The 13,818-nt window shown below is 38.6% G+C and overlaps 1 protein-coding gene across 1 annotated transcript in view; it reads left to right on the top strand.

The window, feature by feature from the left end:
- The first annotated feature begins 10,226 nt into the window (after positions 1–10,226).
- man1a1 (mannosidase, alpha, class 1A, member 1) overlaps positions 10,227–13,818 on the top strand; it is a 110,211-nt gene continuing 106,619 nt past the window's right edge. Inside the window, exon 1 of the mRNA XM_053488716.1 lies at positions 10,227–11,096. Coding sequence (XP_053344691.1) covers positions 10,542–11,096 — 555 coding nt within the window. The 5' untranslated portion in view covers positions 10,227–10,541. The remainder of the gene's footprint in view (positions 11,097–13,818) is intronic.

Raw genomic sequence — 13,818 nt, 5'->3', positions numbered from 1 at the left:
TTACTTAGGAAGGGAAAAAATCATCGCACAGTGACATCATGATCATGCTGTATTAAATGTAATTAATAAATAAAAATACATACTAAAAATGAATTCTTATAACCAGTACTTTTTCAAACTGCTGTTCACGCTCTATCACAGCGCAACACAACACACTTGGAGGAAGCTGCATGCATGTGCTCACAGACGTCTATAATTGGCAAATGTCACTGACTTGAGCGAATTCTACCATCCTGTTCAGAGCGTACAGTACAGCCAAATGATCTCCCTTGACTACTGACTGTAGGCTTTCAAAATTGATAAGCTGAATGTTTTTCTGCTGCACTACTCACCATAGGTTTCCTCCGGGTGCTCCGGTTTCCTTTCACAGTTCAAAGGCTAATTGGCGTTCCCAAAGTGCCCATAGTGTGTGAATGACATTTACATCATTTGGCAGATGTCCTTATTCAGAGCGACATACATTTTTATCTCATTTAACATTCGAGAAGGTGGGGATTAAGGGGCAGTCACAGTGGCAACTTGGTGGTTCTGAGGTTTAAACCTAGGACGTTCCCCATGAATGAGAGTGTAAATGTATGTGTGTGTGCCCTGCAATGGATTGGCACCGCATTCAGGGTCTTCCCCGCCTTTTGCCCTCTTAAGACCTCCACAACCCTGTATGGTGATACCACTCTCCATTTCATAATTTTTGCATTTCTTCTCTTCTACAGTTCAATACACAGCTTCTACTGACATAAAAGTTCTTGCCATACCTTCACTGGGCTGAAATGCTTGCATGAGAGTTTTTGTTTTGTTTGGTTCTTTTGGTGTGGACTGAGGAATTTTTGGAAACATTTTGTGGAAGAAACATTTAATCATCTGGGACAAGGGTTACAATGGATAACGTGCCTCACTTCAGACCAAAAGATTCTAGGTTTGACCCCCAGGTTGCTTCGAGGAATTGCTCAACAGTGCAGTGATGGCTCAACAGTTAAGGATATTGATCAGAAAGCCAGGAGTTGAAGCCTCTGCACTGCCTTTGGGCCCTTGAGCCAGGGTTTCGACCCTCTCTGCTAAAAGTGTGTTGTATATTCTTTGACCTTAGCTTTCAAACAGGCCGGGAAATCACCTGCAGAGGAATCAAGGACGAGACATGCGAGCAGAAAGAACTGCACTTCCCAGCATGCACGCTCACAGGAATACTAATGACGAGACATACCTGATTCCAGCCTCTGCGGGAGTATAAGAGAAGCTTCACACCTGCACATCACTGCTCTCATGAGTCACTCCGAACTGTACAGAGTCGTGATTGTTATTGCTGTCTAGTGTATGAAATCTGCCTTGAACTTTGACTTTGTTTTCTGCCTGACCTTTGATTTTCTGTTTGCAGATTGCCTGACCTTTGCCCGTGACTTGACATGTTGTCGCCATTTCTGTGTTGGATTTTGTCGAAGCATTACCATAATAAAAGTCTAGCTTTGTCCTCCAGGCATCCTCCGGTAACAGATGAGAAGGAATGAACTGCCTGTTGATACAATTTGTGCAGGACGAATAAAGCCTTCTTATTATTATTCGTTTTCTTCTTTTTTTGAAAACAAAGTAGTAAAAACTACCTTTTTAACAGCATCCACATCTACAGAATTGAACATGATGACACAAGCAGCGGGAATCTGAATTGACTCATAGAAACCATTAAACATGACCCACCACCCCCCAATAGAAAAAAAATAATAAAAATGCAATATCCAGAAAGAATTAGTCAGGAATGAGCATACCCAAGATTATGGCTCGCTTCTTCACTTCAAAAGCGGGGATTAAACAAGATTACCAATTATTCATACTTTGTATGTGATATTGTTCCCATAAGAATAAAATTAACCTAATTAGAACGCAATAATTGATTTACGCTCTCTGGGGCAAAAGTAAATGAATAATAAATGTAATAATGTAAATAAACCTCGCCGTTATGCACGTGGCACCGTGGTTAATTAACAGCCATGTAGTCGATCTGTTTTAAGCATTAACACAGAGACTCGGAGCCTTGCCCTTAATACAAGCAATTCTGTTTGTTGTGATAATATTACAGATGCAGAGCATACAGAACGGAAATTACCATCAGGAATCTTAAATTCCCTAAACAGTTAGCACCATTTAAATATAGGAAACATTAGAGATACTACACAGAGAGATATCAGGCCAGCTGTTGTCGTGTTTATTTCTGTGTGTGTACTGTTATCAGGGAATACGTGTGCATTACCATGAGAAATAGATCAGAGAGTTCAGTGTGTGAGAGAATCTCTGCAGGAAATATAACTACGGCCTCAGACAGACAAATAAAAGATTAAAGCAAGCAGTCTGACTTTGCTCCTGGTCAGAGTGCCATGACAATATGAAGCAGCGGTCAGGTTGGACTGGTTACATTAAAGTGGAGCAGGTATGAGGCAATTATTTTGCAAATGTGATTTCCATAAATAAAGTAATGGTTCAGGCAACAGTTAACAGGTAAGTTATATGCGGTGGCACGGCGGCGTAGTGGTTAGCACTTGCACCTCCAGGTCCTGTGTTTGACTCCTGCGTTGGGTCTGTGTGCATGGATTTTGCATGTTCTCGCTGTGCTTGGTGGTTTTCCTTCGGGTTCTCCGATTTCTCCCACGTGCAGATTAGGCTAATTGGTGTTTCCAAATTTATAGATGGTCCGCTGGAGAAGGAAATGGCAACACACTCCACACACAACACACATATCCTTGCCAAGTAAACCCCATGGACAACATCTAGGAAGGCGTGGAGTGCAGTGGTCCATGAGAGAGGTCATGAAGAGTCGGACACGACTGAATGACTAAAACAAACTAACAAACAAAAGTTTAGTGCATGGCTTGTTCTATAAAAATACAAAAACGTGGTGTGAACATTACATGTTGATTAGTGCATGCATTTAGTTTAGTGTAGAATAAACCCTTGAATTCTTCACTTTTATTTTGCCTTACAGGATTAAAATATATTCTAAATTAACTTTTTTGTGTTTACAAAAGTGGACAGATCACCCATAAGATATTTAACTACTTGTATGGTAAACTATATTGAATACTGCAATATACTATAGTATTACCCACTGAATTCAGCGCCAGTCCCAAGCCCAGATAAAATGAGAGGGTTGCGTCAGGAAGGGTATCCAACATAAAAACCCTGTGCCAAGTATTTCAGCAGGTATCTAATATGGGATGTTCGTCTATAACCATTTCATTCACTTAGGAGAAGCAGCTGTTAAAGAACAGGCAGTCCAGTGCAAAGTCAACTTACTGACTAACTTTTTAATAACAGCTTAATATGTTTTATTTCTTTTATATGAACATTACATTTTTATTTAACTGTACATTTTAGCCATTTAAAAATTTGATATTGTGGAACGTGTGAAAACAAGATACTTCCTCTGAGTCCAACTAGGGACTGTGGAGGCCAGTGGTGGCTGTGTTAGTACCTCCAGTCAACACTCACATGAACACACTATGGGCAATTTGGGAGTACCGATTAGCCTAATCTGCATGTTTTTGGACTGTGGGAGAAAACCAGACGACCCAGAGGAAACCCTCCAAGCATGGGAAGAACATGCCAAGTCCATGCACACAGACTTGACACAGGAATCGAACCCAGGACCTGAAGGTGCAAGGCGACAGTGCTAACCACTAAGCCACCGTGCCACCCTTATCATGATGTCATGACAGTGTCGTCGATTTAATAGTTAATTCACGCAGTTTTGGTTTTACCTTTTTCTTGAAGTTGATATAAAAAAAGAAAGAGAAAAAAACTTTTTTTTACATGTACTTTTTAAGTGTAAGTCCCTCCAGCCTGAAGACTTCACTAATACTATTTTTAAAATCTTAAAGTTACAGCTCTACCAAGATCTGTAAAAAACAAACAAATAAATAAATACATTTTAAACAGTACACTTGTTTATGTGGAGCATCGAGTGTATTTTTTTGAGTCGAGTGTTGTTTTGTTGTACAGTAATGTATTAGAATGAGTACATTTGATATAAATGTGTGAGCGTTTTTGCAGGCAGAAACTAAAGTTTTAGGAAATAAATCAATGCTTTATGACCAGTCAGGATCAACTTCCTAATAATGCAGAATTATTTTTGTATATTATTATATTATATATATACAGTATTATTTTTCTTTGTGTTGACAATAGTATGACCGAGAGTCAGACGTTGTGTGTAGAATGATTTGTCATTGGAAAACACTAAATGTGCTGAATGCAGTGGAAAATGTTTATAGGGTAATCCATACTAATGTTTAATTAGTCAATAATACCACACAAGTACATACACAGGAATGGACTTCAGTCGTGGAGTATTTACTTAATTGGCACACAATTCTTTCTGGTTCTTCGGCGAGAGAAGCAGAGAGAGCAGTTCTTATCAAAGGTTGATGGATCAAAGGGTAAAAAAACGCTTTCTTTTCTCTTTGGGAACCTAAAGCTGCCCCGTGTCATGTTTACCGTCAGATTGTGAAGATAACCCAGCTCCAGGATGGTGACTAGACGCGTGAAATCAGCAGCTGGGATTTTGAATGGACATTTATATTTTCTGTGCGTTCTGGAAACACTCAAAAATTCTACTGCATGGCTGATCAAGCCTGGAGCCATAAGAGTGGGACTCAATGTATCACGCACAGAGACAGAGAGAGCGAGAGAAAGCAGCGCACAACAAATCACAACAGCCTAATTTAATACAGAGTCTAATTGAGCTGCTACCTTGCCCATTTTAATAATGGATTTACTCTGAAATCTTTATTACTTCTTGACAGAGACTCATCCTTATTTCTAGTTCCTATTGCTTTTTTCTTTGTTTTTCTGGTTACTGACATCTGAGGCTTTGTCAATGATTGTCTTTTCTCATTTGTGATCTTGTGACTATTCTGCATTGATAAAAGACAAATATACAACAGAAGACCAATGTTCAGCACCATTATTCAATTTTACAAAATGATTGAGAGATTGCCGAGCACAAATGCGTGCATGGGGAAGGTGGATTTCAAGTAAAAGAAAAGTTTGATATAGAATAATAATCTGGGGGAAATTATATATAAGATCTGTTGAATGGTTTAAATGGTAAATCATGAGGAAATAATTAAAATAACATTTATTTGGAAAACTTATTTGAAAATAATGAATCGTGTAAAAAAATCGCATGTTAATACTGTATATAAGTTGTTCATGTGTAAAAAATAAAAGCATAAAAATAAAGAAATCGTGTGGGCTTGGTCATAGTAAAATTTACAAATCATATCGGGCGATGACTTGAAATTATATAAATAAATCATGAAGAGGGGGGGCACATATGGTGGAAACAGCCCTGTGAAAATAAATTAATCAGGTGGCAGAAAATCCCATGTAAATATAAACAAATAATGTGAAAAAAATCGGAAATTGTGTGATAAATAAAGTAAATGAATTATGAATTATGATGTAGCAAATCATGCATGAATATAAATGTATTATTTTTATTTATGAAACCCATTTACAGTACGTATAAGAGTGTAGCTCTAAATGAAGCTTACTGGGCTTTAGCCATGACAACCAGACATCTTCATTTGGCCACGCTTAAATCTTATTTTTAAACTGATAGTGTTTTACTAATTCGTTTATTTTACTGTCTGACACACACAATGCACAAACATGCCATCACAATGCAGACAAATGAGCGAGAGAGCAGTATTTGACTTACTGTTCTCCACTTATTATTTGAATAAACCATTAAATGTTGTCTATGTCAATGAAAACAATTGATCTTCTAAATTAAAGTCAAATTTTCTACGAGTGCTTAACTGCCATTATGGTGGCACAGTGGGTAGGATTGCCAACTCACATCTCCCTGGTTCAGTCTTAAACTGGAGTTACTGTTTGTATGGACTCCTGCTTGTTCTTTCAAAGTAGATTTCCCTCAGGTTTGCCTGGAGGTTTCCTTTTGCATCTTTCTGATACAGTAGATGGAAGGCTACTCGGGATTGTCCCAAGATAGGAACGTGTGTGCATGGGGTCGTAAGATGGACTGGCATAGCAACCAGGGTGCATTCTCACCTTCCCTCCAGTCTACCCAGATCTGCTAAGAACCTGACCAGAATAAACCGTTTACCAAATAATACTTTTAACTTTAAGGACAGGCTGTTATAGGAAAAATGCTAAATGCTGTGAGTTAAAATTGACCTGACATTGAATGAAGTTCACAGTGCAAAGCTCAGAGGGTATTATTCCTCTATTACCAATAACAACTATTTACCAACAGGTATTTATACAGTACTGTACGTATGGCTTAGCAATGTCACCGTGTACCTCCAAGGTCTAGGTTTGATTCCCACTTTACTCTGTGTGCATGGAGTTTGAATGTTCTTCCTGTGGTTGGGTGGGGGTTTCCTCCGGGTTCTCCGGTTTCTTCCCACAGCCCAAAGGCATGCAGATTAGGCTAAATGGCTTTTTCAAATTGTGTGAATATGAGCGTGTGTGTGCCCTAGGCTGGATTGGCAGGGTGTATCCTGCCTTATGCCCTAAGCCTCCTGGGATAGGCTCCCTGTGACTTCAATTGGTGATATATACTTACTGTACTGTATATATTCATTGTCACAGTAAGCAAATATGGATCAACACCCTCTGATGAATGGGAATCATGTGTTTAAGATGTTATAATCAAAAAGCAAGATAACTAAACACTTAATCATTTGCATTGTCTTTTAGTAATATCATAATAAAACAGTAAAATAATATAAAATAATAAAAAACTTAAATCCTTAAAACAGTTTTTTTTTTCTTCTGGTAGATGATAATGACATGTCAAGTGTGAATAGGGAGTGATAGGGTTTAATTGATGATGATAAATTAGGCAGAGAAGAGCTGTGAGCTGACAGCACAGCAGGTGGAGTGTTTCTGCAGGTGTTTGTGCTGAACGGAGCACATCGCCAAAGACAAGCCTGTGCAATACACCACGCAGTCTGGGTTACTTTTGATCAGCTTCTTTTTTTCTAACTGCTTTTGAAATGTGTATCATTTAAAATGCAAAACATTCACAAAGCACACACTGCAGTTGATTAATAGGTGACACCTTGTGATTGATTTGGCAAATGCTTTTTATCCAGAGCGACGTATGACTTTGACAGGATATAAACATAAATCTGAACAGCTGATAGTTAACGACCTCACTTTCAAAAACGTAGAGTTATCACTACCTCCTGCTGAGCTAGATCTTTGTGGAACTTAACTGCTTGCTTTTAGATTTTCAATGAGTGCTTTAATAGAGGCTGGCGATTAAGCAATTAAGCCCATAGTTAAAAGACTTACACACGATCGGCCATAAAAAAACACCACATAACATTAAGTTAAATTTACATTTAAATAAATTTACATTTATTATGAATTATATGCTAAATATAAGTAAATTCCTGACAGGATCATATAGTAGACACCCAAGGCTCACCCATGCCCTCAGGGAACAAAGGCCAGCCAGTCAATTCTGGCCATGATACAATGATACCAGAGCTCCCAGTACACCACAGCCCAGCATGCACAGGGCCCAGCAGGCAAAGAGCCCAAAGCAGCTCACGCAGCCCCCAAACTCTGCCCAATCTGATTGGGCTACCATTGGATGCACTGGACAAACCAGTCCGATCCGCCCTGGTGGCACAAGGGGAACCAAAAACATTAGTGGTTAGAATTTTAATGTTTTTTAACGTTATCCGATCAGTGTATATCAGTATATGCTATCATGACCTGTAAAATATTAATATATGTGCTGTGACCCTAAATACTGCATCAGATTATTTACCATTGATAAATGCCTTAAAGTGGATTATTATTATAAAGTGGATTATAAGTATTACGCTTCCGGCGACTATCAATGCAAGATGAAATGTTTGCTAAAGTTCATGTGAATTGCAGCTTTAAAATGAGAAAAACAAGAAGGAAGGAATACCTTTTTATTATATTTAACAAACATTTCAGAATTTGCCTATACATATTACTTGATTTGATTTTCTAACTTTAGAATATTTTAACTGAGGTCCTTGGGAAAAAAAAAATCAAAATACAGACAAGTTCCACAACTTTTGTCTGGCAGTACACTTTGGATGTACGTATAACTAACTTGTGAAAAATACCAGCATGCGACCACCTGAAAAGAAAAAGGTTTCATCTGTAAAGTTTTGAGTATTCTTGTATTTAGAGATGAGAAAAATCAGACAGTTATCGGTTGACTGTGAAAGTCAACGCAGCATTCATTCAGCATCCATTTGCTGAGGACTGTGGTGATTTTCTTATTTCACACCAAATTGGTTTTATTCCTTTGGTTGCTTTATTTACATGAAGGATCGTAGAGTGTTCACGAAGAAGGAAAGCAATTGGGATTCCTCGACACTCTCATTTCACGGCAAAGCAAAGAGCAAAATGGCAAACGGTGTGTAATCCATTTCACACTGTAATTGAGCATTCACAAAGGACACCACAATTACCATACCACACAGTGAGAATGAAGCGCAGACTCTAACAGGTTAAAGCACAGAGTTATTCACTGTGACAGGTCACTTTAAAAAAAGATGGATATTATGAATTCACATCATAGAAGTTTCAGGAGTCAATACTAAAGAAACGGTAGCTGCAATTAGGTTAAACATTTTTCAAAAATTCTTTCAGTGTAACATGGTGTTTGACTCAACACATGTGAATAGAGTTTTAGTACGTTCTTAGATGTTTAAGATGCATAGAAGTAAAAGGCCACATAAGAAATGCTAATAAAAAAAATGACAACGATCTCCCTGCCTTATAAAACTACACTAATGTTTGAGATAGCCAAAGACCAACCCTGAATGAATCACCAGGTCCAAAGTCCAGATATGTTAATCATAAAATTCAGAAGTCATAGCTTTCATATGACCAACTTGTCAAATAACCAGCGCTGTAAAATAACACTTTAAAAATACAACTGTGAATAATATGCTTAAATAAATTTGTCCTAATTTACGGTAACTAGCGTAACTAGTCATACTGTGTGTGACTGCGTACTGTATGTGAAAAATAAAATTTGAATTTGATTTAAATGTTATAATAAGTTTAAATTTTTGTTACGAATTTTCCCACGGGAAGTTGCAAAGTGCAATTTAAGCTATTAATGAGCATAAATAATCATAAATGAAAAATAAAATAAATTTGGTTGTAAATATTTTAAAAGTTGTTCTGTTTTTATACCAAATTTTGACTGGCTTTATGTTTTTTATGCATGACTTCAATCAATCAATCAATCAATCAATCAATCAATCAAAAAACAAAGAAACAAAATGATTGATATCTACAGTATATTGCTTGTTTTAAACAGTTTATATATTAAATTTCTAGGAAATTTATGCAAAATAAGCTATCACAGGATAAATGATACATAAAAAAGATTAGGGATTTTTTTTGATTTACATGCAAAAATAAAAAATTAATATAAAAATATATAATATATAAAAAAAAATATAAATATAAAATATAATAAAAGGAAAAAAAATAATATCCACAAAATGGATTCCACAATTTAATAAAAATTATACAAAAAAAGTCAAGTCAAGTGTTTGTCAATGTTGTAACAAAATATTTTTTTGCCACGGACCATGGAGCAACACATACAAATAAACTTACACAGTATACAGTATATAAGACAACAGTTACACTAAAGTTCAGTTACATGGAAAAAAGTGTAAGGTAAATGAAAACAATACAATCAAAACATACTGACAATAAACACACTAGATGGTGCATATTGACAAGACAGGCAAACAGAACAGAAAGTGTTTCAATCAGTTAAGAGATAGATACATACATACATACATACATACATATATTATTTAATCCTGAAGGAATTTTCAGATATCTATCAGCAATAAAGACAGTGTTATAGATGTGATTGCACACTGTATTTATTATATAAAGTACCCTGGGTAATGTGTGAGCTGATCAAAAAACAAAACAAAACAAAAAACAGCATTATCAGAGAAATGGCGATGCTGTCATACTCATGCCGTCATCGTGCTGATCTCACACTGCATGGTAATAACAAATAAAAGATAAAAGAATGAATAATACTAATAAGTGCAAGGAGGTAAACGGCAGTGCAACCTTGGCGTGCAAATGTATTTGTACATGTTGTTCAAAGAAAGTAATCAATTAATGTTACAAAGTGGCAATGTCCCTACACTGCGCAGTGTCTAATGTCATGTCATTTACACGACTGACCAACAAGCACGTTCACATCCCCGAGGATCCGTTAACCACGCCCACAATAACGTTAGTCATTGCGGGTGAGTTGATTGGCCAGAGAGATCTGGCAGTCATAACTCCGCGCCACGCCCCTTGCTGTGTAATCCGTTGTAGCTCGAGCGCACAGAGTTTTTCACTCTCTACAGATGTTTCAGCATGAGCAGAGCGGAGCGCATGCCCAAGTTTCCTGAGCAGGATTTACTTTCACTCCGCAGCTCGAAGGGGATCTAACACTAACGGAGAGTAAAATTGTTAACGGAGTTTGACTCTCATACGAGAAGAAAATGCCTGTGGCTATTCTTATGCCTTTCACGGCAACCCCGAGTAGGAAGTCCGTTAGCGCGAGCTCGTTCAGGCTAACGGAGAAATTCGTTCTGCTGTTAGTTTTCAGCGCGTTCATCACCTTCTGCTTCGGAGCGATCTTCTTCCTGCCGGATTCATCCAAGCTCTTCTTCTTCCACTCGGACAGGGCGGCGGAGGGTGGCGACACCCGGACAGGTACGGACGGAGACTCCGGTGGAGGAGGCGGAGGAGGTGGAGGTGGAGGAGTTGGTGGAGGAGGAGGAGGAAGCACGGGAAAGGACGAGAGAATCCTGGATAAGATTAGGAGAGACCACGAACAGGCGCTGCTCGAAGCCAAGGACACGCTGCAGAAGAGACCGGATGAAATCAAGCAGGACATCCGAAGCGAGAAGGACCAAGTTGCGAAGAACCGAGGAGGAGCGGAGGGTGACGGCGGGGTCGCTCTGCCCGTTATTGAGTTCCCTCGACCTCCTGGGGCGACAGGGCGAGAGCCCTCCGACCCGGAAACGAGGGAGAGACGAGCGAAAATTAAAGAGGTATTTAATCAATCTTGCTTGTCCTGACACTTTTGAGTTGACCCACACGGGTTGGTATTACACCCCTTTTTGTTTCTGTTTTTTTTTTTGTCCTGACGTGAGGTAAGTTTTGGTTTATTTGTAATGATCTGCCCGAGGTGAGGAACATTTCTACACCAACACTAAGCTCAGTAGCTGTTTAAAGGTGTTGGGCTATTAATCAAAAGATCCCTTGAAGTTGGGCCCCTGAGCAAGGCCCCCAACCGTCAGATGTGAAATGAGATCAGTCGATCTGGATAAGGATGTCTGGCGTAATGTAGAAATGTAGCCTGTACACCACCTGAGCTGCTTCTTCCTGAGAAAGAAACTGACTGAAAGACTTGAAAGTTCATAAAGCGTATAAAAATTACAGGGATCGTTTAGCCCTAACAATGTACAGTATATGAAAGAAATAATCCATGAATAGATAACATTTGACACCTCATTCGTGCTAACTGTTAGTTTCGAGTTTCACTTTTTCACTGAACAGGAAAAAAAAAATAAAGAAGTGATTATGAAAAGTGAGACGCCAGCCATCTTTGCTGTGTGATGGTGTAATAGTATAGAATAAAATAGAAGATAACATAACATAACGTGCCTGACCAGACAGACCTGTGAAGGAGAGTGAAGGAAAGCACTAAGTGTTGGTCAAGTTCCGTATCCGGAGGTGAGTATAAGTTGCTTCATGAAGCCGCAGTATGAAAAAAATCTTTGGAAATGGTAGAAATTGCACCCCTCATGTTACTGAGATGCATTTGGATTTCTCTTCCCTCCAGCTGACGAGAGCAGAGCAGTCGAGGGTTAAGGACGCTCGCTGCCTGTGAGCTTGGCGCTCCGGTTTGCTTTGCTTTCTGGCAGCCTGGGACATTTCAGGAGAGAGAGAGAGGGAGAGAGAGAATCGCAGATTATTAAAATGCAAAGATAAAAAAGCATGCATGTTGGAATTTGTTGGTTGGCTGGAGATGATTATTTACATGTCAGGTTGTTGAGTACGGGTCATAAGCTAAGCTGAGCATTTAAAGGTCAGTATACTTTCTTAGTATTGTTGTACGATTCACGTGATTCAAAGCTTAACCCCAGAAGGAGGAAGGGTGGCCGTATGTTTTCTTTTTTTTTCAGTAGAGTATTAAAGTGATTGTTTTGCTTCTCTTCCCTACAGCTGAGGAGGAATACAGTACAGGGACAGAGCAGATGAGGGTTAAGGACGGCGCTCAGTATAGATCAGCAGTCAGTCGCATTCGGCTGCCTGGGACATGTCAGGAGAAAGAGAGAGAGAAACCGAGAAACCGAGAAACCTCCCCAGTCAGCATGAAGCATGTTTAAAAACGATGTCGATATTTATGACTCGTTACATTTTCAACACGTCCTTCCCGAAGACATATCAGACATTTGACATAATAAAAGGATTTATGTTTAAGACCAGCTCTGACTATAAATAGACTTAAATGTAATGTCATGTGCTTTATATTTGGAGTCAATTTAAGTCAGTCTAGACTGGCCAAGTAATAGATTAACCGCAGAGTTACCACTGCATGTCAGCAGACTGATGGATCAATAGTCCATGCACAATCAACTAGGGCTGTGTGATAGAAGATAAAAATCATACCGTATCTTGATGCTTGACGTCACTTTAACAACTATTGAGTTATATACTGTATGGTTTGCTAAGAAAAGACATGGGAAAGCTTAAGTCCATAATGTTAACATTTAATCAGATTTGTTATAAAATAAAGAAGCCTGTGTTAGATGTGAAATCTATAGACAAGTATTTAATCTTTGTACCGCTCAGCCTTGCAACCAATCTGGTTTCAGATGGATGCTTTCACGCTTCCCATGTCATTCTGATTTTCCACATTTCAGATTAACAACAATAACGATATAAACACCTCTGCTAATCATTCCAGTCTTCCTTACGAGATCTCTCTTTTATGCTGACCAGCATGACACTCTGAGCTTTTCTTAAGCCTCTTATAAACAGGATGTCCTGGCGATGACAGTTTTTTCTCATGACTTGCTTTTTTATTTTTTTATATTTTTTTTTTTTACTAAATGTTGGCAAACACTTCTGCTTGTCATTGCATTTAAACCACGCTTTTTTTTGGACACACTCCTGCATACATGAAATAGCTTACAGTCGTCTACTAATTCCATTGTGACTGAATGGGTTAAATACTTGTGTCATGATGCATTCTTCACGCTAATGCCTGATGGGATAGATAGACTTTCAGTGCAATTCAGTTCGATAGCGCTAATGGTTATTGTCTGATTTGTTTCAAGTAGCTATATTTCGTACAGGTTTCGAAATATTGAAAAAGAAATGCGGTTTACCTATGATGTCTCGCACAAAACAATTATTTGTTTTTCCTGCAAATTTAATTTCCTCCTCCACACTCAAGTCCAGTAGGTGGAGATATTACAAAAACTATCCATAACTTCAGAAGAAGAAGAAGCGATAATCTTGCAAAACACAAGTATTTTTCAAGTACATTTAGGCATGTGGTAGGCACCCTTATTCAGAGCGACTTAGAATTTTAGCTAATTATGCATCTGAGCAGTTGAGGGTTAAGGGCCTTGCTCAAGGGCCCAACAGAGACGATTTGGTGGTCGTGGGATTTGAACCTGGACCGAATTGGATCGTAGCCCGGAACCTCTGAGCTACCTCTGGCTTTGTGTGCTGGTATTCACAGCAGTGTTGCACAGTTAA

Source organism: Clarias gariepinus, chromosome 27 (genome assembly GCF_024256425.1).
Source record: "Clarias gariepinus isolate MV-2021 ecotype Netherlands chromosome 27, CGAR_prim_01v2, whole genome shotgun sequence".
Lineage (NCBI taxonomy): Eukaryota > Metazoa > Chordata > Actinopteri > Siluriformes > Clariidae > Clarias > Clarias gariepinus.
The sequence above is the reverse complement of the archived record's forward strand: the minus strand, read 5'-3'. Positions and strand labels throughout refer to the sequence as shown.